Source organism: Trichophyton benhamiae (genome assembly GCF_000151125.1).
Source record: "Trichophyton benhamiae CBS 112371 chromosome Unknown Abenha-F-W-21b08.fp109, whole genome shotgun sequence".
Lineage (NCBI taxonomy): Eukaryota > Fungi > Ascomycota > Eurotiomycetes > Onygenales > Arthrodermataceae > Trichophyton > Trichophyton benhamiae.
In genome coordinates, this window is record NW_003315096.1 from 194039 (window position 1) to 217820 (window position 23782).

The 23782-nt window shown below is 47.3% G+C and overlaps 6 protein-coding genes across 6 annotated transcripts; 4 read left to right on the forward strand and 2 right to left on the reverse strand.

The window, feature by feature from the left end:
* Positions 1–750: 750 nt before the first annotated feature.
* Positions 751–1828, forward strand: ARB_01181 (GABA permease, putative; the record flags this gene model as incomplete). The annotated part of the gene is made up of 4 exons (XM_003012522.1): positions 751–1004; positions 1087–1202; positions 1266–1443; positions 1510–1828. 4 exons carry the CDS (start codon positions 751–753, stop codon positions 1826–1828), a joined length of 867 nt encoding a protein of 288 aa, XP_003012568.1.
* Positions 1829–3137: 1309 nt separating this feature from the next.
* Positions 3138–6521, forward strand: ARB_01182 (uncharacterized protein; the record flags this gene model as incomplete). Its single annotated transcript, XM_003012523.1, has 5 exons — positions 3138–4478; positions 4546–4643; positions 4698–5038; positions 5096–5785; positions 5818–6521. The coding sequence occupies 5 exons, from the start codon at positions 3138–3140 to the stop codon at positions 6519–6521; spliced, it is 3174 nt and encodes a 1057-aa protein (XP_003012569.1).
* A 1646-nt stretch (positions 6522–8167) lies between these two features.
* On the forward strand, positions 8168–8755 carry ARB_01183 (antigenic thaumatin domain protein, putative; the record flags this gene model as incomplete). The annotated part of the gene is made up of 1 exon (XM_003012524.1): positions 8168–8755. One exon carries the CDS (start codon positions 8168–8170, stop codon positions 8753–8755), a length of 588 nt encoding a protein of 195 aa, XP_003012570.1.
* Positions 8756–9215: 460 nt separating this feature from the next.
* Positions 9216–13384, reverse strand: ARB_01184 (ABC drug exporter AtrF; the record flags this gene model as incomplete). The annotated part of the gene is made up of 3 exons (XM_003012525.1): positions 9216–9286; positions 9357–10079; positions 10108–13384. 3 exons carry the CDS (start codon positions 13382–13384, stop codon positions 9216–9218), a joined length of 4071 nt encoding a protein of 1356 aa, XP_003012571.1.
* A 2077-nt stretch (positions 13385–15461) lies between these two features.
* ARB_01185 (C6 transcription factor, putative) lies at positions 15462–17656 on the reverse strand (the record flags this gene model as incomplete). Its single annotated transcript, XM_003012526.1, has 2 exons — positions 15462–16726; positions 16834–17656. 2 exons carry the CDS (start codon positions 17654–17656, stop codon positions 15462–15464), a joined length of 2088 nt encoding a protein of 695 aa, XP_003012572.1.
* Positions 17657–23041: 5385 nt separating this feature from the next.
* Positions 23042–23521, forward strand: ARB_01186 (uncharacterized protein; the record flags this gene model as incomplete). The annotated part of the gene is made up of 1 exon (XM_003012527.1): positions 23042–23521. One exon carries the CDS (start codon positions 23042–23044, stop codon positions 23519–23521), a length of 480 nt encoding a protein of 159 aa, XP_003012573.1.
* Between the last annotated feature and the right edge of the window lie 261 nt (positions 23522–23782).

The following is a 23782-nucleotide window of genomic DNA, read 5'->3' on the forward strand; positions in this document are numbered from 1 at the left end:
ATTCTATTTGAATCAAGCCTGTACCCGGGATTAGCACTTCTTCGTCTTCTCATTTTTCCCGGGGGAAGCGGGGAGCTTTCCCTTATCACTGATTCCGCATTCTTTCATATCTTTTACCACTCCACACCTGTATAACTATTCCACATGTCGAGGGAATAAATCGTCACAAGGATTTTTTTCACGAAGAATTTTCTATACTTACTATATTTCGTTTTGTTCCTGTCAGAATATACAAACCTCTGCAGAAACTAGACGGTATACCCGGCGCAATGCGCTTATAAACCACCGGTCCAAAGAAACAATAAATCGTTGTCATGATGAATTCGAACCTAACAACTGCTTTTCAGACACCACCTAAGCAAGATCATAAAGGATCTGGTGACAAAAAAATAGCTGATAAAGGAATCAGCGCTGTTAATTCTTCCTCGATGGCAACGATTCAGGATGATGACGAGCGGCTGTTGGCCAGGATCGGGTATAAACAAGTACGGAGCGACTTTTCTTTCGACATGTCAATGAAACAATAGGGGGGAGGGAGTGCAGGGCAGACCTGTCAAGAAACTAAAATGTGACTTTCTGGTCTAACATGATTTTTTTCAGGAAATGAGACGTGAGTTCTCAAAATGGTCAACAATATCCTATGCTATTTCGATATTGGGGGTGTTAGGGTCTGTGCCAGCGACCTTTGGCCAACCACTCAGTGCAGGAGGACCTGCAACGGCCGTATGGTGCTGGTTAATCGGATCAGTAATGGCAATGTGCATTGGCTCGTCGGTTGCAGAGCTGGTTTCTGCTTATCCTACGGCAGGCGGGATGTATTTTGTGACTAAACATGTCGTCCCGAAAGAGCAAGTCCCAATATTTGCGTGGATTCAAGGCTGGTGCAATTTGCTAGGCCAGACCGCTGGTGTTTCGAGTGTTGCATACACAGTAAGCCAGATGTTACTGGCTGCTGCGAGTATGAACTCGAATCTGGATGATGACGGAAATTATTCTTTTAAACCGTAAGTTGTTTTATGTGCTAAGGGCATCCATACATCGGCTCTGTTATATTAGGAACAGAACAATTGATGGAGCGTACAATAGGACTGCTCTTCAGACTGTTCTTCTTTCGATTGCCCTTCTTTGCATAATGGGTATCATCTGCTCTTTAACAACAAAGAGTTTGCATCGAATCATTCTTTGGTTTGCACCAATTAACAGTATGTGATGCAATATACCACCCTCCACGTTTTAATTTTTAAATATAAAACTGACATGTGTAGTCCTCGCATCAATTGGGATATGCATAGCTCTCCTTGTTCTTACCCCAAACAAACAGTCAGCCCATTGGGTGTTCACCAATGTTACCGATGGATCAGGATGGCACTCAAAGGCTTTCTCTTTTCTTCTTGGTTTCATCGCGGTTGCTTGGACGATGACAGACTATGATGGAACTACTCAGTAAGATGCCTATGAAAGATGCTGCAAACTCGCTGAGTAGGGGTTTTCTAACTGTATTTTGAACAGTATGTCAGAGGAAACCCATGACGCTGCTGTCAGAGGTCCAGTTGCAATCCAAACTGCGGTGGTAGTATCTGGAGCCTTTGGATGGATGCTGACTGTCACTATGTGCTTCTGTATAACTGACCTTGAGGCTGTTCTCAAGTCACCAACCGGGCTCCCGGCCGCACAGATCTTCCTAGACGCTGGAGGTAAAACAGGCGGAACAATCATGTGGTCCTTTGCTGTCCTGGTACAGTTTTTCACGGGTTGCTCTGCTATGTTAGCAGACACCCGAATGGCATACGCTTTTGCTCGTGACGACGCATTGCCATTTTCAAAGTAAGGAAATGCGCCATTGACTGTAATGAGAGGGAGTCGCTAACAAACAACATATGACAGAGTTTTGGCAAAAGTAAACCCATATACCCTCACCCCAGTAAATGCGGTGTGGTTTGTCGTTTTCTTTTCCGTCTGCCTCAACTGTATCGCCATAGGCTCTACTGAAACCGCATCATCGATCTTCAGCATCACTGCCCCATGTTTGGACCTGTCCTACATCGGCGTCATTTTAGCCCACCGTCTGTACAAGAATAAGGTGAAATTCATTGAAGGCCCCTTTACCCTAGGGAGCTGGGGGGCTACCATAAATTGGATTTCCATTAGTTGGGTGCTCTTTATCAGCATTGTCCTGTTCTTCCCCCCAATTCAACCCGTAACGCCACAGAACATGTATGAAGCCCCACGCTTACCCTCTGGATACCGGTAAAGAAGCTGACTTGAAACCTAGGAATTATGCTAGCGTTGTAGTGACTTTTATTGCACTTTTCGCGCTTTCGTGGTGGTGGTTATCGGCCAGAAGGTAGGACATTCACTTCCCCTCTTGAGAATTGAGAACTTTATCTGGCTAACAATCACTAGACGGTACAGCGGCCCCCGTACTAAGGAACTCCTTGAAGAAGTCCTTTCGGAAGATTTTGATACTGGACCGTATGGCAGCTTTAGTGCCTGAAAGGAGATAGTTAATCCACGATTCTTGCGAATATTTCGATCATATCTATTCGGCAAATCAACGGCATACAGACCCGTTGACAATCACGTAGATATCTCAGAATCCATTTCTAGTGGCCGGTACACTATTGTTCTATTGTTATACCGTCCTTGACCGTAATGATCCTTCTATCTCCTCTTTTCTGGCTTTTGGAACAGAGGTTTGCCTACTGGTTGTATGTGGTCGCAGGCAAAGGGGTATTTAATATTCGAACTGATATATGTTTTTAAATATGATTCAAGTGGGATATTCATCGAAATTAAGTCCGGCCGTAATGAAAGGAACATCCTTAGGGAAGTCGAAAGTCGGGGCCAGATAGCAATCACGTGCTGGAAGCCCTTCCCTGGCAAAATAGAAACTCCGTCACCGAGAATCTGTCCTGAACTGAACTGGAGATTGAACGATCTGGTCAGTTTTGACGACGGAGTTTCCATACTACGAGAAAGCGGAGTTGCTGTCCTTGTTACGAATCAATTGAGATATGAATTGTTATGATATAGCGCAATTTTGACCGCGGAAACGCCGCAGCAGATATATCGTTACGCCTGTCCATCCCAGACTGCCCTCCCGATTCCCCTCCTTACGCGTGGAGGGAGCTACCAAAATGGCCGACTTCTCGATGTATCATAACCTAGGTGACGGCGCCGTGCCAGACGATGAGAGAATGAAATCGCAAATACGGACTGAGCCTGCAGCTCCTCAGTTTGTTCCTCCGGTTGCACAGCCGCCATCGGGATACATGCAGAGTGGAGGTGCTCCTCAACAGACATACCAGCACCCTCACGGTTTCACGCAATCCTCCCCATATCCTCCGTCTTCGGCGGGCTACCCATCGCCCCAGGGGAACGTTCAGTCTTCAGCTGATATGCAATCAGGAATGCACAATTTAACTGCTCAGATGGGTGGACTAGGAATTGTTGGAGGAGGGCCACCAAGTTCCGCTGGTGGAACCACCAGGGCGCATAAGAAGAAAGATAGGCATGCGTATCATGAGTTTGGAGCCCCAGCAGGATCGTCCCAAGCGTTTAATGGCATGCCTCCCGGCTCTACCCAGCAACCATCACAATTTCTCAACCAACAAAGCCCTCAGGTAGCTCCTCCACATGGTGGATTCGGCTCTCCTCAGGTGCAGCAGCAAAGGAACTCCAGCGTTGTCGGAGACGGTGCTGTACCAACTCAGGGCAGGGTTGACCCCGAACAGATACCCAGTGTTCCACGGTCTCGCGATGTTCCTGCTCAATATTACCTCGAACATACCTACCCAACTATGGAACGGCACGTACCGCCGCCATCCACTGTTCCATTCGTTGCCCATGATCAAGGCAACTCATCGCCAAAGTTTGCTCGACTGACCATCAACAATATCCCTTCTACCGCGGAGGCGCTTGCTTCAACTTCGCTCCCGTTAGGCCTTATACTGCAACCCCTTGCTCCACTCGATGAGGCAGAGCAACCAGTCCCTGTTTTGGACTTCGGAGATTCTGGGCCCCCTCGATGTCGAAGATGCAGAGCTTACATTAATCCGTTTATGACTTTTCGATCTGGCGGAAATAAGTTCATTTGCAACATGTGTACATTTCCCAACGAAGTTGCTCCTGAGTACTATGCACCACTTGACCCTTCAGGTGTACGTGTGGATCGGATACATCGCCCAGAATTGATGCAGGGAACTGTTGAATTTTTGGTCCCCAAGGAATACTGGAATAAAGAACCCGTGGGCTTGCGTTGGCTGTTCCTTCTGGATGTTTCCCAGGAGGCTGTATCACGGGGATTTTTAGAGGCATGTTGTGATGGTTTGTTGTCTGCCCTGTACGGATCAGATGGCGATAGAGAGGAACCTGAAAGTACAGAAGATGGTGAATCCAAACCCCGTAGGAATCTACCAGAGGGATCTAAGATCGGAATCATAACTTTTGATAAGGAAGTCCATTTTTACAATCTGAGTGTATGTGAACTCGAGTTCCTAGCGTTGTCCGGCAACAAAATTTCGAAGCTAACTTTGATAACTATAGCCCCAGTTAGAACAAGCACAAATGATTGTTATGCCGGATTTGGAGGACCCGTTCGTTCCTTTGAGTGAGGGATTGTTTGCTGATCCATATGAGTCAAAGTTCGTTTATTCTATTTGCTTCAACAATTATATCAAAAACTAACTGCATCTCAGGCATGTCATATCCTCACTCTTGACTCAAATACCCACTCTATTTTCGTTCATTAAGTACCCAGAGCCAGCCCTTCTCCCCACATTAAACTCCGCTTTATGCGCCTTGGAGTCGACCGGAGGAAAGATTGTTTGTTCATTAAGCTGCCTTCCCACCTGGGGCCCTGGGCGTCTCTTTATGAGAGATCAAGGGATGGGCCCTGGAACCGACGCCGAACGAAAGCTATTTACTACTGAGCATGTCGAGTGGAAGAAAACGGCTACAAAGGCAGCGGAGACTGGAATTGGTGTAGATTTCTTCATAGCAGCAGGTGGTGGGGCTTATATGGACATCGCAACGATAGGTAAGTCGATTTCACACCGTTTATCTTTGTTTTATATAAGGAAACTCATTGTATTAGGACATGTATCCGCTATTGCTGGAGGAGAAATGTTTTTTTACCCTAATTTCCATGCTCCTCGCGATATCCAGAAACTCTCTAAGGAAATATGTCATTCCATTACCCGAGAAACTGGTTATCAGGCTCTTCTGAAAGTCCGTTGCTCAAATGGCCTCCAAATCTCGTCATACCATGGAAACTTCCTTCAGCATACATTTGCCTCAGACCTTGAAATGGGAAGTATTGATGCAGATAAAGCATTCGGCATCATGTTCACCTATGATGGTAAACTTGACCCTAAACTGGATGCCCATTTCCAGGCAGCCCTTCTCTATACTGCTGGCAATGGACAACGACGTGTTAGGTGTATAAACATCGTAGCTGGTGTCAACGATGGTGGAATGGAGACCATGAAATCTCTTGATCAGGATGCCATTGTTTCCATTCTTGCGAAAGAAGGTAGGCAAATCTTCATTTTTCTCTTGGTGAATGTTGTTGTTGCTAACGTGTCACGATTAGCTGCCTCCAAGGTTCCCGAAAAGGCCCTATCAGAAATCCGGGCTAGTTTAACAGAGAAGAGTATTGATATTCTAGCAAGCTACCGCAAGAACTTCTCATTGTCACATCCTCCCGGTCAACTGGTGTTGCCTGAATATATACAGGAGTTTTCAATGTATATGCTGAGCTTGCTAAAGTCTCGTGCCTTTAAAGGTAAGCAACACAACCCTACACAAAACGTATAGCAGGGCTTTTCAAGGCGATTAACAAATACACTCGTGTCTCAACAGGAGGCCATGAGCCCTCGGACCGTCGCATCCATGATGTTCGGATGCTTCGCTCCTTTGGATGCCGAGAGCTTTCTCTCTATCTATACCCACGGATTATTCCAATCCACAACTTAGATCCCAAGGATGGGTTCTCTAACGAGCATGGGCAGTTACAAGTGCCGCCAAGCCAGCGAGCATCGTACTCAAAAATCGAAGACGGAGGGGTCTATATTGTGGAAAATGGACAAATATGTATCCTTTGGATTCACGCACTCGTGTCCCCTAACCTTCTCGAAGACCTTTTCGGCCCAGGCCACAACTCCCTTAAATCTCTAGACCCAAATACGTCCACTATCCCGGTTCTAGAAACACAGCTCAACGCTCAGGTACGCAATATCCTGCAATACCTAAGTACAGTCCGTGGCTCAAAGGCCATGACTATCCAACTGGCCAGACAAGGTATCGATGGGTCTGAATATGAATTTGCGCGAATGTTATTGGAGGACAGAAACAATGAGGCACAGAGTTATGTTGATTGGCTGGTCCACCTGCACCGGCAAATCAACATCGAACTCGGTGGCCATCGTAAGAAAGAGGATGGCTCCGTCGCAGGCGCTGTCGGTGCCGGAGTGGAAAGCACTTTGTCTGGATTGGCAGGACTACGGCCGTCCTACTGGTAGCTGTCTTGCCATATATCCGGGTATCGTCCAGAGAAAATTGTCCATTTACTGTGCCTACTTAGCTATACATACGACGAATTTCGTGACTCACACTGCTTCCCCCAAGCTTCATTTGCTTACCTGTCTTCCAGCGTATTTCAGCCTCGTAAGATACCATTCCCACTGCACGAAGTTCTAGCCCCGTTCTGGCCGCGAGATGATGCCCGCAAGCAGCATCCGGATCGTATTTTCCGTCAGCCGCGGCAGAACTCCGAGGCCGGTTGCTTATGTAATAATGTACATAACTTGTGGAAATCCTGACACATCGCGGAAAAAGTTTGATGCATCAAAGACCTCAACGAAAAGCTTGGAAGCTTTCGGCAGACAAGGAAAGAAAAAGCAGGTGGATAAGGGGCATACGTATGCCACACTTCTGGATTGCCTTTGCATCTCAGAGAATCTATGCTGCCTAACCGGGGGTGGGGGGTTCATAGTCGAAACCCCACCACCCACGGCAATACGAGACGGCCGTCCTGAAACAAGGGATGCCTTGAATAGTTATGAGGCCTAGACATTCAGTCTAAAGAGACGATATGGGCCCCTTTGTGGGCTCGCAAAGGCCTTCCCATAGAGGGGCCATCATACCCGCCACGCACCGACAGCCGCGAGATACGGCTTCTGGGGCAGCACCCGCTTGATTGTTTTCTTTATACACCGTGCATATGGCAACGAAGGTAATAAAGCCGTATACAAAGACCACAATTTGTGCACTTCGATAGTCAAAGGGGGAAAAAAGCTTTTTCTTACCATGGCACAGCAGATAATCTGAAATAAAATCGTCGTTACCCCTTATTCGGTGCCTAGATCCGGGACACAGGTGTTAAAGAATGCCTTTGTATTGCCGAATCCACACACACCTCGTCCATTCAAGTGATCCACATTTACGGATAGTTCTGGGTTCCAGGCATCTACCAACAACCCCTGCCGAGGCATGGAAAACATAGTATTACCTATTCCCTACTTGATGCTTCTCATATGCTGTAGCCAGCTAGCAAGGGGGAGTTCCGTCCCCCATTTCAGGAAGAGATCCGAGGAGTGGTCTGTGGTTACAAATATCTCTTTCTCCCGCCACCACCAGAAGCGTCATACTCCACCACGATCTAGAACCATGGTAGTGTTGAAAACTCGTTGGAATACTCCCGGCCTTGGCTTCCTTTTGGCTCAATTTTTATCTTCTATATTTTCAATCCCACCAATATCAAAAGGCCGCACCCCTTGTTCCTGAACTTTCCCCACCAATATAAGTTCCTTGGAACAAATCATGCCCGTGGCAAGAATATCTCGTAAACCAATCACAAGTCTGGGTACTCAATTATATTGGTGGACAATGCTGGAATTCGAATGGTTTCTAGACCGCACCCCAAGAACATCTTCGCCATGTCGAACCATTTGTATGTGGGGGGCTTATCTATAAATACCCCTTGAGCCCCTCTCCCCAGGTCCTCCTTCTCTTTTTTCTTCCCCATCACATTCTTTCTGATCTCAACTGATATATACATTTTTAAAGGGTCATTCTTTACGCCCTTTTACAATCCTTAAGAGCTCTTATAGACACTCACTATATTTCATTTTTCATTTTTGATCAAATACCATTTTTGAAAATCAAAATGCATTCCAACACTGCTGTCATCGCCCTTTCTGCCCTCGCAGCTCTCGTCCCAGCTGCCCTTGCTGGCGGAAACCTTGGAACTGCCAACGTTCAGAACGCCTGCGGGAAAGATGTCTACCTCTGGTCCATCGCTGACTCTGCTGGAGAGAAGATGATCACCCTCAAGGACGGCGAAACTCACTCCGAGCAATACCGCGCCAACAGCAATGGGGGTGGCATCTCCATAAAGATGGCCACCAACCCGGACCACAAGGATATTTCGCAGTTTGAGTACACAGTCTCAGAGCCTCAAGTCTTCTACGATCTATCCAACATCGATGGCTACCCATTCGCGGAGGGTGGCGTCAGCATCCACCCATCCGACTCCAGCTGTCCCGCAGTCGTCTGTGAGGGAGGAGTCAAGGAGTGCAAGGAGGCCTACAACCAGCCCAAGGATGACCACGCTACTCACGGCTGTCCTCAGGAGACTGACCTCAATGTTGTGCTCTGTGCTGGTGGTGGCTCTGCCGGCCCCAAGAAGATGTTCAAGCCTGTCCAGGAGAAGGCTGCCAACCGCCCTCGCCACCCACATGCTCGCCCAGAGTAAATTGGACATCTCACCACTGCACGACTAAAAACGACGATGATCATGACTACAAAAGGCTTTGGTGTTTTTGATTTTCTAGATGGGATTTCGTTACGTTCTGCATAAAAAAAACATACATATATACCCTTTCATCACACCATGAGCTATATTTTGTTGGTTTTGGTTTTGTGTTTCCTGATTCCGGCCGGATCAGCTATACAGACAGAAAATCAATATATAAAGGAGTTTTGGGTAGAGGAGGTGATGTTGTATATAGAAACACAATCAAATCGTCCGCGGACGGTCCAAAAAACCATTTCTGATTCCAGCTCAAAGTAGAGAGGCAGGGTTGCCCCCCCGCATGTTTAAACTTTTACTTAAGCATTTCCCACGTGGAGAAAGCACGCACCATACTCCACAAAATGAAACCTTAAAAGGGTTGCCTCTCGAACACTAGGACGGCGCAATCTACACCCATTTGCTACCATATATCAAATATGGAGATGATGGGCAAAATATTCATGGCGAAGGCTTTCGGTTTCATCATAGAATCTTAATACTCAATAAGTACCTAATTCATTACTATATGTACCGATATTTAACATATACAAAAACTACGTACTGTTGCTATCCTTAGCAGTGTCCTTTGTATTCCTCTGGCCTTTTGACAATTTCCCCCGCAAATTTTTCCAAACTGTACGGCTTCGAACGACCTTAATTAATGTATATGCAACCAGTCTATAGCTGACCACACATATCCCAAGGGCCACAAGGTTGATCTTTGGGTCCTTGTCTAAATTGTAGAGCGACAACACTTGCTCGCCTGTCTCAATTGGACAATGCCCATTGGGGAGACGTTGATTGTCAGCGCAGATAAATGTGCGTCCATGCATTGAGTAAGGTGCCAAGTTGGAAATAGAGTATTTGACCGGAGAAAGATGGTTTACAGCCTGCAAAACCGAGGGAATGTTAAGGCTCATAACGCCACCCAGGACTGTTGCTATAGATAGCACAATGGAGGTAATATTGACCGAAAAACCCACGTGGGAGAAGAGAGTGCAAAACATAATTCCGAGTGATTCCCCGCAACTGGTAATGCAGAAGGCGTTGAATGATGAGACAAATAGCATGGTCACGGTCCGCTTAACACCAATAGCATAGGCAGAGATGATACCATATAATAGTGCCGAGATTATTTCGAATGGGACCTCCAGTGTGGTATATTGTAAGATAAATGCTTCCGTGGAATAGCAGTCGTCACTTTCCTCACGATAGAACACGTCGCGTTCATAGGGGTAAATGGCAATGTTTTGAAGCATTCCTACATTGAACATCAGTGATGATACTAGCTAGGACGACACCAACAAACTTACCAACGAAGTATAGGGCTGTAATCTGTTGCACGGCACCCATTCTTGACTGTACAGCCGCATAGTCATCTTTCAGTGGCGCAAAAAACAATGCCATGATTATTGCAACACCAATTACCTGCATAGTACGTGCCAGAAGGAGATACGGCTGTCTTCTTAAGTTGATTGCCGACCTTCGAAGGACCAGTGCAAACATAGTAGGAAACGCAGTAGGCTTTCTTTTCAGGCTACCCAATTCCGCGGGCACTGCAATAGTGGATGCCTCTGTTTCTCTACCATGAGGACTAACTTCCCAGCTATCGATCAGACGTTGTACTTTGGCACGAGTAGCAGTCTCTCTTGATTTTGCCTGTAAGTCCACAGTAATGAGGTCAAGGGCAAAATCAGTTGGGTTGGTAGTTCGAGGACATTCGTATCCAAGTGACTCAAAGTGAGGTAGCATATTTGGGCCACTGCCAGCATAAACTGGATATCCCCCCCTTGCTATCAAAAGGACGTTAGAGAAATATTGAAATATATCCGACCTTGACTGGTGGATTGTCAAAATAAGGGTCCGACCTTCCGCTGCCAACCCGTTTAAGACTTCAATGATGGATGTAGCAGTGAAGACATCCAAGCCTGACGTCGGTTCGTCAAGTAGTAGAATTTTCGGGTCCGTAAGAATCTGAATAGCAATGGAAACTCTCCTCTTTTCACCCCCACTAATTCCTTTAATCAAGTCACTTCCGATCAGGTTATTTGCACAGTCTTTCAAGCCCATCTTCAACAAGATTGCCTCCGCTCGCCGGTTCTTCTCATCCTTCGACATCCACGTCGGTAAACGTAACCCGGCAGCAAACTCCAGTGATTCTCGGACAGTTAGCGAAGGCATCAAGGCGTCATCATCTTGTGTGACAAAGGAAGTAACGGATCTAACGACATCCCTTGAAGGCTTCGCACCGTTGTATAACATATCACCTCCAACGTAGTATCGTGTGCCGATAGATCCCTGTAACCGATTTGCGATTGAGCAAAGCAGTGACGTCTTACCACTGCCAGAAGGGCCCATGATGACGTTCAGTTTGCCTGGTTCGAACTCCGCGGTGATAGGCTTGATTATACTCAGATTCTTCATCTGAAACCCACGGCGAGTAAGGAAGCGCTTTTTAATGTCCAAAGAATAGTTCTCAAGCTTGATAGATACCTGGCGACTATCTGCTTGAGGACGAGCGATAAATTTTTCCTTGCCTACTGAGTGATCTTTTTCCGCATTCCGTGGTTGAGCAACAATAATATCAATTTTGTTGAATTTCAAAATCACACCAGCAAGTGCATAAAAGAAGACTGCAAAAGAAGCAAGGACCACAATGGGACGCCAAATCCAATTTTGAGGTATCCCAAGGCTGTCCACTATAAATCGGCCAGTATATTCTTTGCAGTGGGGATCCATAGGGTCTTTTGAGTAAGGACAGTCATAGAACTGCCCATACTCAGAACCGTTAGGTCCAATGAATTCGTTCGCGCATAACGCACTAAACGCATAAAAAGTATAGGCACCCCATTTTACCCATCGGACGTATACTGGAATCTGATTGGTTTGAACAAAGTATCCGCAGGCTACCGTCTGAAGGGTATAAGACAGGTTTCCAGCCAAACTCGCCCCGGGAAAGTGTCTACAAATACTTATACAGACAGCAGCAAAGGTAATCGCCGTATACTGCGTAAGTATATTTAGTACCAGGAAAACAAAGAATTCGACAGCCGCCAGTCGGTACCCAACCATAAAGTAGAATATGGTTGAAAATAGAATAGGCACAGGCAGATCCTCTAAAAACAGTCTTGCGGCCCGTCGGCTAAGCAAAAATGCAGGGACACCGACGACTCCTTCGCTCCTTTCACGATCAAAAAGTTGTATATCAGTCGTAAGCCGGAAAATTTCGTAAAGTAGAATGATATACCCATTGAGACTGCTTGCTGTGTATAAACTTCCTTGCCGCGATCGGATACCTGTAAGGGACCCATCAAGCTGCAAATATACCCAGCCATTCAGAACAGCCATGCCAATTGCCTCAAATAGACAACTTGTCATTCCCATAGGGTCTCTAATAGTCATTTTAATAGTCCTCGCGGTCAGGACCCAAAATTGTCTAGTAAAGCCGACACTTTCATGTGTGCTCCTGCCAGTGATAGGCTGCCTATTCGACGAGGCCGGTTCTCTTTTCTTGGGTTTCTTTCTCGAAGCTTCACTCCACGCTATTCTAAGGCTCTCAACCCTGTCCCGTGAAGCTAATTCAGCCTCAGGCGTCCTGTTGTCGTATGCCGCCAAGTCTACCAAGAACTCCGCAGGGTTAACGAAAGGGGGTATAGAATATCCCTGTTTCTCAAAGTATACAACAGATTTGTCTGCATCGCCGCTATAAAGTACTGATCCACGGGAGAGAAGGACAACTTTATCGAACAGACCCCAGATCTCCGAGCGAGGAGAGTGAATGGAAATGATGATGGTCCGGCCATCCAAAGCTAGTCGCTTCAGGCTTCTAACAACCTGGTAGGCACTCGTTGCATCTAGCCCTGTTGTCGGCTCATCGCAGAACAGAACTGAAGGATTCCCTAGCATTTGGACCCCAATGCTTGTACGCCTCCTCTCGCCACCACTGCATCCTTTGTGTGATGAGTTACCAATCCTGGTATCAGCACACTCTTTCAAGCCCAGCTCAAGTATTACTCGTTCAACCACAGCATGTCGCTCTTCCACAGTTGTAGGTGGCGGCAACCTCAAATCTGCGGAATACTGAAGTGTTTCCCGCACTGTTAGGGTGGATATTAAGACATCCTGCTGCATCAAATATGCACTTCGATTGTCGTTCGTTGTTCCTTTTGAATCAAATGTAATACCTCCAGACACTTTCATGCGGCTAGTCCCCATGCGGCCAGCAATGATATTTAATAAGCTTGTCTTTCCAGATCCGCTGCCACCTATAATGGCTGTGAGAGTGCCATGAGGCATGCTAGCAGTCACGCCATCAAGGATCGTTTTGAAAGCTGTCTGGCCCTTCGAGGGAGAGATACGACTCCATATTGCAGCTGCCGGGCTCTGAAATATTGACGGTGTAGTATCAACATGAAGCGCAAGGTCATTTACTTCAACGTCGACCGGTTGAACAGCGCGAAGGGACAGGTGAGATCTATCCGGCAACTGGGTGACATCCTCAGCATTCTCTTTAGTCTCACTTATTTCAAGTGACGGATGGGAAGGATCCTTTTCCACAAGTCTCGGAGTGTTACACTGTGAAATCACCATTTCGGGTGTAACTGTAACCGGTTTATATCTCAGCTAGTTATCAAGGCTCAACGGAGTACAATTAGCTGTGGTTGTGTACGAAACAGTTCCAGAGGCATTTCGCGCCAGAAATACAGAGTGTCTAGCGGATGTTCTGAGGGTCCTTTGTCGTGAACAAATGCTTCGATAAATATGGTATATTTCCACGAAGAATTGTCTTCGTCTGGGGTAAGCCCCAAGCTATATATCTCAAGCATAACATTGAACCGAGGTGGGACTCCACCCGTATATTCCGTTTATTAGTTAACTAGTTATGCATCCATGCAGTGGGGCTAGGAAGGTTTGAACATCCGTTATTACCGGTCAATCCAGGTCATTGTAGTTTAGCCAGGGGTTCTCTGCGGTTTCTCCTGTGTTTCCTTAGAGAAAATTTGAGTTGCTGGCAAGTAATCGTGTCATCTTTATGGAGAGATCTTCTGTCGAAAGTGGGTTATTCTGCCAATCAAACCATCACGTAGGAGTATCCTGCGTACGGAGTAGCTGGTAGCACTCAAAGAATGGACCACATGTAAACGATCTGAAGCTCAGAGGATTAGCTGAATGACATGGGCGAAATGATGAGGATTCTAGAAAATTAGGTACCCATACCAAGTGCCCGGAATACGAAAACGAAGGCTTCCCTCGACTGGATCTGCCGATGGAGGAGCATGGACCTGTCATACGGCAGGCTCGTTTTCGTTCTCAATCTGCACCCTTTTCCAGAAACCCATGGGAGCCAGCGGAGTAACGGAAGCAACGTTCCCATCGCAAGGAAGTGTTCCAGATATAACAACAAATCGGGGGAATCGGGGGGATTCTAACCCAGGATGACTTCGCCTTGTAACAGGACAACACAGGCAAAGCTCTGAGAACGGGGGAATAGATTGGTGTAAAGCTCTCTACCCTCCTTGTCCAGGGCCACCTTGGTTTCATTACGAGTGCCAGGCTCCTGGCCGTACTGAATTGGGTAAATGAGTGCTTTGTTGGTTGATAGCCCCAAGGATTCGTGCTGCGTGTTTACATCGCGAACTTCACGGCAAGGTATTCGAGGCAGACAATCTCCTGGCCAACTGTGTTTCCACGAGCCCAAACTTCAGAACATTCCGAGTGGATGCCGTTCACTTTTTTGTTGAGGGGAGGGAGCGTGTTCGCAGGATCAGGCCGATGTCGCATAATCCCAGCATCTGACGGTGCAAATTAGCGTTCGCTATTAGCCGGGTAGAAGCATCCTGGCAGTGGATTCGCTTGTCTTGCACTTACTTGGAGGCGGGCCGTCCAATAATTGCAGGCACACGCATAAAAATAGAACGTCATTCTCTATAAGAGGGTCGACGGTAATAACTTCCGTCCGTTACTGCCATCCCAAGGCTTCCAAGTTGGTGTCGCGCAAAAATACGAATCACAAAATGGAAATATCAATGCATACAATATATATATAAATCCAAACACCTTAACAATGGATGGGCTATGGCTGACCAAAATCAGACAACAAAAGAAAAAATTGTTACTCTACACAGTCAACCCTTAACTTGAGCCGGTGGGTTGAGAGCCAGCTTTATATTTCAAACGTCCATCAGAAAGCTTGGTGTGCTATACCGAAGATCAGTTCGTTGCCCATCAAACCTTCAGACGATGGACTTTGAACACCATAGCAAAAAGCAGATATAGTAAAAACATCAGTAAGGCCGGGTTGGTAAGTTATGGTCGAAGTTCTCCCGTTCCTCCATTGGCATGGGGGTAACAAGGAGCGAGATATGCCATGAAAGACATTTATTTATCGGACCAAGGAGTATATGGCAAGGGGATAATTTTGTTTTGTCAAGCATAAAATGAAATGACCAGACGCCAGCATGCTAACATGGTGATAAAATCGTAATTATTCGCCGATGCTCCCCGAACTCCCGCGGAACTGCGAAGCATGAAGGCCGCTATGTTTATAAAGTGTAGGCGTGAATCGGTGCTGAAGATAACTGATATCAAGGACAGGTATCATTTATTATTCCTGCGATTGAAGGAGTACTTTAGCCTAAGCTGGGTGACTGGCAATTGTAGACGTGAATCATGTTATCAAAAAGTCCATGTTCATGTCATCAATGATCTTCTCCCAGTCCCAGCTAAGGTTTGGACTTGTATCCATAACATCCCAGACTTTCTCTACCACTCTAAGAGCAGCGTCAATGTTTCGCAGGCTTGAATAAGCCTGTACGCTATCGAATCCAGTTTTGATGCGCTCTCGCTGGTAAGGTTCAAACGCAGAGCACCCTAGAAGAAACAGTGGCATCAAGAGAATGCTATATGCACCGGAGTCTAACGGCAGTTGGTTTAAATAGAGAAGACCATCATCAACCACCTGCGATATCTTCTCGTCGGGGCGAGAGGGACGAATTGTCCTATATAGATATACCCAGGTGGATTGTCTATACAGCTGTGATGCTAGCCAGTTGGGGTTGTCTGCAGGGTATGAGGGCTCCCATGCACGTATTTGCGAGTCTATCCCTACTGCTTCACTCAGCGTCTGATAATCGATGGCAGGTTCGATACCTTGATTGATCCGTTGTCGTATTCTATCCCGGAGGACTGTGATTTCAGATATATAGTGGAACAAGCCATCAAAAATGCCCAACAAAGCGCCAGCCTGAGCATGAGGAACAAAGTCAGGCAGACGAAGGTCACCAGCAAAACAGATTGGACGTCGATCTAGGGTGGTCACCGAGTTGGATACATCGTGGTACTGGAAAAATTCCACAATAAATTGTCTAAACTTTTCATTCCTTGGCCGTTGGGTCATCAAAAGGTACCTCGCAGCATCCATATGAGACCGGTATTCACCCTTGGTCTCTCCCTCGCAGATAGTGTGCAGACACAGCGCAATGGTAGATGCAATCATAGGGTCCTCGACCGGTAAGCTCTCCCGAGACTCCTTGGTTCTCGTTTCGGGCGAGGTTTCCGTCGTAGTAGTCGAGGTAGTAGTGGAAGAGGGTGAGGGCGAGCAAGCCGAGGACTGGGCAGCGATTGTGTTTCGCAGATTCGTGATTGCGCGGTGAAAGTGGTAGTGTTTCCGCTCCTTCAGCATCGGCTCCGGGTCCCGGGCAGAGAGATGAGAGCCAGCCAGACACATTAACGAGTGCATCAGGCCCTTGTGCTGGGTGGCCATTGGGAGCAGGATCTCCTTGAACGGGTTGGAGTCATCGTTGATCAGCGTGAGAACTCGGCTAAAGTCGTTGACAAAGTGGTCAAGGAAGCGCCTGTCGATGTCCGTCTCGATGCCGTCGATGAGGACAGGCAACCCACGAGCAAAAATCGCAAAGGAATGTCTTCTGGCAGCTGTCGTGGCGGTTGGTGGTGTCAGTGAATGTTGACAGATAGTTGTCGAGAGCGGCCAGAAGTAGAAGAGACGTTGAAATGTCCCAAAGGGGTAATATCTAGCTCACCTTCTTCGATCTTCTGCTTGCCGCTCTTCCACACCTCCTTGACCGGATAGCCCTCGCAGACCACGGCGTTTTTCTGACAGTTCAGACATGCCGGCTTCGTCTCGTCGCATTTCTTCTTCCGCCGCCGACACGTTATGCACCCGGTCTTCGATCTGCCCTTGGTAACCTTTGCCTGGCCCGGCACAGGAGGAGGATGTTTGCGTGGCCGACCACGCTTTCGAGGAACGCAGGCCGTCGGCGATGGAGGGACGTCACTTTTGCCATCTTGTGGCTCGCCGTGGTGGAGACTAAGCGGTACCGTTCCATCCTCTTCGTCCTCAATCTCCTCAATCTTCGGAACGACGTCTTCTTCGTGCATCGCAGACGCGGGCGAAGATATCACCGTGAAGCTGAGGGACTGGGACACCTGCATTGGCGAGTCTGTGTCTGATGTGTTGCGGTCCGTCGAGAACACCCGCGTCGAGAAGATCTGCTCGGCTGTCGAAGTATACGTCCAGGGACCAGGCGACCCCCGCGGGATGTCATCGGGAGCTTCGAGGGACAGGCGGGAGAAGCTTTCGTTGGCCGTCGAGTTCGTGGGCGAGGGTGTGGTCGAGTCGCTGGTCGCTCTGCTGCTGCTCCCGTTGCTGTCTGCATCCGCTACCTCGCAGCAACTACTCCTGTTCCTCCCTCCACCAAGCCCGCTGCCGGTCTCGCTTGTGTGATTATAGTTATTGCTATCCTTGCTAGGCTCGCTGCGAACATTGGAAACGTGACGGCCGAGGTTGATATTTAATGATTGGCGGCAAACGTCGAATGCCGGCGCCCTCTGAGTGAACAACATCGACGGTTTATCCAACATCCAGATTTTCGTCTCGAACTAGGTCATATCAAAGTGGACACACGAGGAGGGAGAACGAATGGTGGAGGAGAAGGTTTCATTTATCTAATTTTTTCTCTCCTATGAGAAAAAGAAAAGAGGCCAGAAAGGGAGCCCGAGCCAGATTCAATCAAATGATGATTAGCCTCGCAACTCTAACGCACCGATTCAGATATGAGGGATGCTATCAAACTTTCTCCCTGGGATGGAGAGAAACGCAGGGAGAAAGGGAGAGGTTGGAAGAGAGGCAACCAGGGGGCAAGCGTCCACCGTCTGACAGCCAAAAGCCCCCGGAGCCAGGCCCTTGGACCAGATCGAAAAGTCGCCAGAGGCAAACAACGCAAAAAGAAAGGAACAGATGGAGAGTGAGAGAGCAAAAAAGGAACCTGCTGGAAAGAAAAGAAAAGAAAAGAAAAGGGAAAAAAAGAAGAGAACAAGCACGATACACACGTAACTCGGTATGCGGATTACGGTGTCCACAAATTGCACGGGAGTGCATACGGCCATTTGGAAACACATGGAGTACGCAGCAAACAAGATGACCGCCCAAGCCTGGTCAGTCCTTGTCGTATTTATTATCACGATTCTGGTTAGAGCGATCGCGGCCAGTGCGGGGACGGACTGGGTTGGCTGTTACGGCATGAAGCCTGCATACATATACACATACATAATAGGGACATGAGATGCTTCTTCACCCCAAGTGCCTACCTCCCTGCGGTTGGCCAGTTGCAAGGGATCTCGCCTGGTGCAAATCTCACGAGACGAAAAAAAAAAAAAAAAAAAAAAAAAGGAAATGCCAGAATACTGTCGTCGTCACAACAGCGGCCCATGAGAGAAAGCATCAAGACGGAGAAAGATAGCTCTTGCTCGATTGATACGCCGGCCTCGTGGACGCAACTATTTGGCGTACGTATACTCCTTAGTGTTGTTAAAAGGTCTTGCAAGCGGCTGGACAGGTCACTTCACATGTTGTCTCGGAATATTTCTCCTCCTGCGTGCAGCATGAGGACGCGTGAGCCAGCAATTCAGCCCCAGATCAAAACGCACACAGCATCAGGCGATACAATACCATGCATAGCATCTTCCATTCCTTGGCTGGATGGGCATGGCCTGGCAGTCACGCTCATTTCCACGACGCCAATTTTACTGGCTTCCCCAGCTCGGTTCCTCCACTGCGGTTGTGTTCTTACATGCGTTTTAACAACCAAAGATTGCACAAAATTTCGCGATGAGGAAGCATCCAGAATATTGGGGATTTAACTGGCTGTTCGTACGCTTGTTACATGTTCTGTATCCTCGTACTCGCGCTCGCACTTGGCCTCATGGTGATGGTGATGGTAATATGATGGAGAAACGGCTATCGAGCACAAGCTCATAGTTCGTTTCCCCTTACCTGCTGATCATCAACTCTCCTAAAGGTCCCCACATGGCCTTGATAAGTATATTATTCAAGTCGGTTGATTTCATGGGCCATCTTATTATTGTCCTGTTCCTAATCCGCCCGCCCAACGTACTTACAATGCAACCTCGTCCTGGTATACCGCAAACCCTGGTTCCAGGACGCGATGCCGCTCATTTCCCCCTGAGGCCCTCGGCTGAGTTCCTTATGCTTACTGAGCGGCATATTGAGTATTTACCAGCCGCCTCCACTTTGCGCCATGCCACCGAGCGCCTTTTTGTTGCATTATTTTTCCTCTCGATCTGCCGGCAGGCACTGTCTCCACCTCCATACATCTACCAACACATAACCAACTCAGAAAAGGAAACACCAGAGCCGTCTCTGACTTTTGTTTCGTAACTTCTCTGGTGACGCACTGGCGCCGTATCATTGGCCAGGTGTATGCCTTTCGGTCAAAACTCTCTTTTCCCCATAACTGGGAGGTTGGCTAGACTGTCATTCCAGTGTGTTGACTTCCTGAATATACAAGCCAAAAGGTTCTGAACCTAAAAGTAAGGGAACCAATCACACCAGAGAAGGCTCAGAGCAAGGCTTCCTCGAGGCCAAGTACGAACGAGATACTCCGTACTGAGTGAACACTGGAGGACAAGTTGCTACAGAGTACGCGAGCGGTTGGAAACAGTTCTTGGCACCCTGGGCTACACAACCATCAAATGCACAACAATCATGGAGCCTACGGAGTACGTACCCTGTACTTATTTACACCAGGGACGGAGTGCTTTATAATGGACAAACTCCGTACGGAGTACTCTGGTGGATACTCCCCAGTATGGTGCGCTGCCGAAGCTTCTGCGAGAAACCCACTCTAATGAGCATATATTAGTGAAAAACATAATTCGAAAGCGGACTGCAAGCCTCTTTTAACGCCTAAGGTCATGGGAGGCGACAAGATTTTCCAAGACGGGACAACTTGGGACACGCATAAGAAAAGCAACATGCTCAGGTGACTGCGCAATGTGTACGGAGTAAACATACCGCAGTTCTCGGCCTGTATTTGCAAGAGGACAGAGGCTCAACCCTGGATTCACAAAGGCACACAAATTTTTCTCATGTTAACTTATGAGTGATGGTGGGTCTTCGATTCGGGGTTGGACATTTCTGCCCCCCAGTGAACAAAAGCAGGGTTACGCCAGGGTAATCAAGAGACCTTGAACAAAAACGGAGCATTAACAGCAATATACTCCGCCCAAACCCATCATCCTGAAGAGTGTAACAGCAATCATGGCAGACAAGGTACTCCGGCTTGCCCAAAAATGGAATAAACCCAGTGTTTGGGCCTCAAGGCTCAATCCCTGGCCGTATCTGTGGTCCAGTTAGGAATGATACTCCTGGCAATGGCTCCACCTGCGGGAAAGGTTGGAGCCAGAGGGCGATCGGCGATCGAAACCATCCCCATCGAAAAAGGGCCAATACCATTAATCGTCTTCCACAAGGACTGGCCATTAACAGAAAGAGTTTCAGTTCTCATTTCACATTGGCACTCAAGCCATTTTGATGGAAGGAAGAACACCTAAACCCGATGCAGTTCCTCGTATGCGCCTCTATACGCGAGTGGCTGATCGTTTCAACTATGAATCGGGTCCACGAATTCGGGGACCGACTTGCTTCCAATACACAACGCCATTGTGTAGCCATTGTCTCTGGGGCTTTGAGGCAAGATGTCTGATAATGATTTCTCTCCCTTTTAACTGAGAGGGCGTACTCCATATATCACACTGTCTCTCGAGAAAAATGCCCCGGACCAATTCCGTCCTGGATGAAAACAGAAAAGCCCATCCCAGTAACTACACAAATGAAATGTTTGGTGGGACCTGCTCCGCTTTTCTACTGGCGGGCCGCACTCCCCGAACCAGGCACTAGGCCCCAGAAACTTTTATAGTTCAGTCGCCTATTATAGTTATGGGCCGTGAACCTTGCAGCCACAGCCGACACATAAATAAAAATATATGTAAGTCTGCTTGATGTTTGACACCAACAGAGATTTGGCCCTAAGAAAAAGAACTTTTTAGAGATTCCTTTAGGTCTATGCACCAAAATCCATGATGCAGATGTTTCGATATAATAATACCCGCTGTGGAGTTTACTAAATTACGAAAACGCAGGATTCTGCCTTTTTCATCCAGTCCTCTTGCGAGCGGCCCTGCCTTGAAGCGAAAGGTTACGCTGACGCATACCTCGTACTCTGCTCTGCGACAAAACATACGGAATGCGTCATTTTTCTTCGTATTCCCCTTCCACAGGCTGACCAAACAGAGTTCCTCAACGTCTCGAACCCTCTGGACCGCAGCGGTGGAGTTGCTTGGTCCTGACAGAGGAGGAAAGATGTCGCATGACACCTTCAGCCAGCAAGGACCCCTCCAGCCGTCATTCCCGAGCCCATGGAATGCAACGGTGTGGTCAGCAATGCGAATGGAGTCTTTCTCCGTGAACTCCGTGCCAGCATCTTCTCCTATCAGGCAATACTCCTGACAAGGGCCCCAAAATGATACTCATTTTACAGTAAGCCCTGGAAATACCTACATGTATCTTGTTGCAGGACAATTTCATTACCTGGGACGGAATAGATGATGACATGGCATTATCAGGAGGGAAAAGAAATTTCAAGATTTTGATGAGAGGACACATTTCTCCCCTGTCCCTCATTCACACGACAACTTCCTGGTAATGGTGTTGAGCCCCCAGTATTCGCTCAGGCTCCTCAAATTGCTTTTGGGTACTAGAGAAAAAGAAAAAAAAAAAAAAACCTAAGCCTTCAATGACAACCACAATAACTACTTGTGCGAATCGCAAAGAAGCAGGATCAAATGAATCCTTTTTATCACTTCCTACACTGCGCCACACTAGCCAACCGAAGCTTGGTCTGGGCCAGAAATGCTTTCGGCTTTCCGAGTATCCGTTAACGTCAAATGTTGGCTCGATAACATCTCTGGGGTATGAATTTCTTCAGCAAGCAGGTAATCTCGGATCATACTGAGAAATAGTACGCCGTAACTACGTGCGATGACCAAGTATGGGACATAGTATGGAGTATTTGTCACAGCTTATTTGCCCTTCTAATATAGTTACCGGTTATGCGTGGCATTCTTCGTCCTCACACCAGCCTGTGTCGATAATTGGAAGTTACCTCCCTTCCCACTGCCGGAAGCGGAGGCTGTGACGGGAAATCTCGGCCAGTGTGTGTTGGCCTACTGAAATTGCTTTCGTGATACGCTGCGGAAAGAAAAACCTGTCGTCGTCTGTGAATACATACATCGTCATGCTACGTTATTTTCGAGCTGGTTTAGATCAGGCATCCGCGGTGTGCGACAGGAAATATTTTGTTGATGGACGACGGCTCTGTCATACATCAAGTCCCGCATCCCCTGCACTGTTGATCTTGTCTCCCTGCCCACTGAAAGGTTTGGGAACAGCGAATAAAGGGCAAACAAACATGGTGGAGTGGAAAGCTCGCCTTACTTTTGTGGCCCCCTGTCTAATGAGTGGAGCAGTTCTGCTCCCCTAGAAGGTAGCCTGATCCGAAATGCCACTGGAAGAGATACGTGTGCTTCCAATGAAAGGCGCCTAGCCAAACAAATTGAAATCACGACGATATTTTATATTCTAGGCAATTTCCTTTGAGGCTGCTTTTTCATATCTGCTTTTTAGAGGTGGCAACTAGAATTTTTCTTCCTGATGAAACCCAACGGCCATTTAAAAATACCCCTCGAAGGATTGGTACATTATCTATGGGAAGGAAAAGAGGAAGTGTAGTAGATAACTACTAAACTACTACTATTGGAGTATGAGTCTGTTGATCATATATCACTAAAATTTACCAATAGCGGTACTTCAGATCGTGATGGCTGACTCCAAAGCCAAAAAGACAGGCGATTGCTTTTCTATAAATTTTAATGGATCCAGGTGCGTCAATTCCGGGTACTCCACCAAGCGTCTTTATTGCCATTTGCGAAAATATCCATCTTATGCCGCTTGGTGGAATCGAAAAATCAAGAGACGGTCAATATTTGATCCTTTTACACCGAGGATTGAGTATGCAGCCTCCCACACAACATCTACAGGTTACCACTTTATGCCCTTTTACCGCTCTTCTGTTGAACAGATGGACTATCATTGTTCTACAAGGGCCGATGGTATATTCCCATGGAACATATATGATCCTTATGTTTTACTTGTCCTTATCCAGATTCACTAGAATACGTGCTCGGTTTATACCAAATGGTATTACCAAGTCTTTCCTATCCATGGGATGCAAGGGTAAATATGGCAGCTTTGCCATGACATGGCCGTTGATGTATTCCCCTACTATTTCCATGAAATGGTACGATAATTCAAAACCATACCCTAGCTACAGCACTATGCTATACTTGTAGCCTCTCTATGTGCGTTATAACAGTAAGCCCTGAATGATGTACTCTTCTATGTAGCATATCCCAGTTCCATAAAGCTACGGCAGAAGATGCCTGTCATTTTCCCTATCAGACAGGAGGACTTTTTTCAAATACAGATATAAGTGATGGTTACGAATATGCCGTTTGTTGCTTACCATTCACGCGCCTTGCCAGTGTTGCCCGGACGTCACCCGGGTCACGGGGAAGCTCCAACTACTTTGTCCCAAAAGAGCAAACAACAAC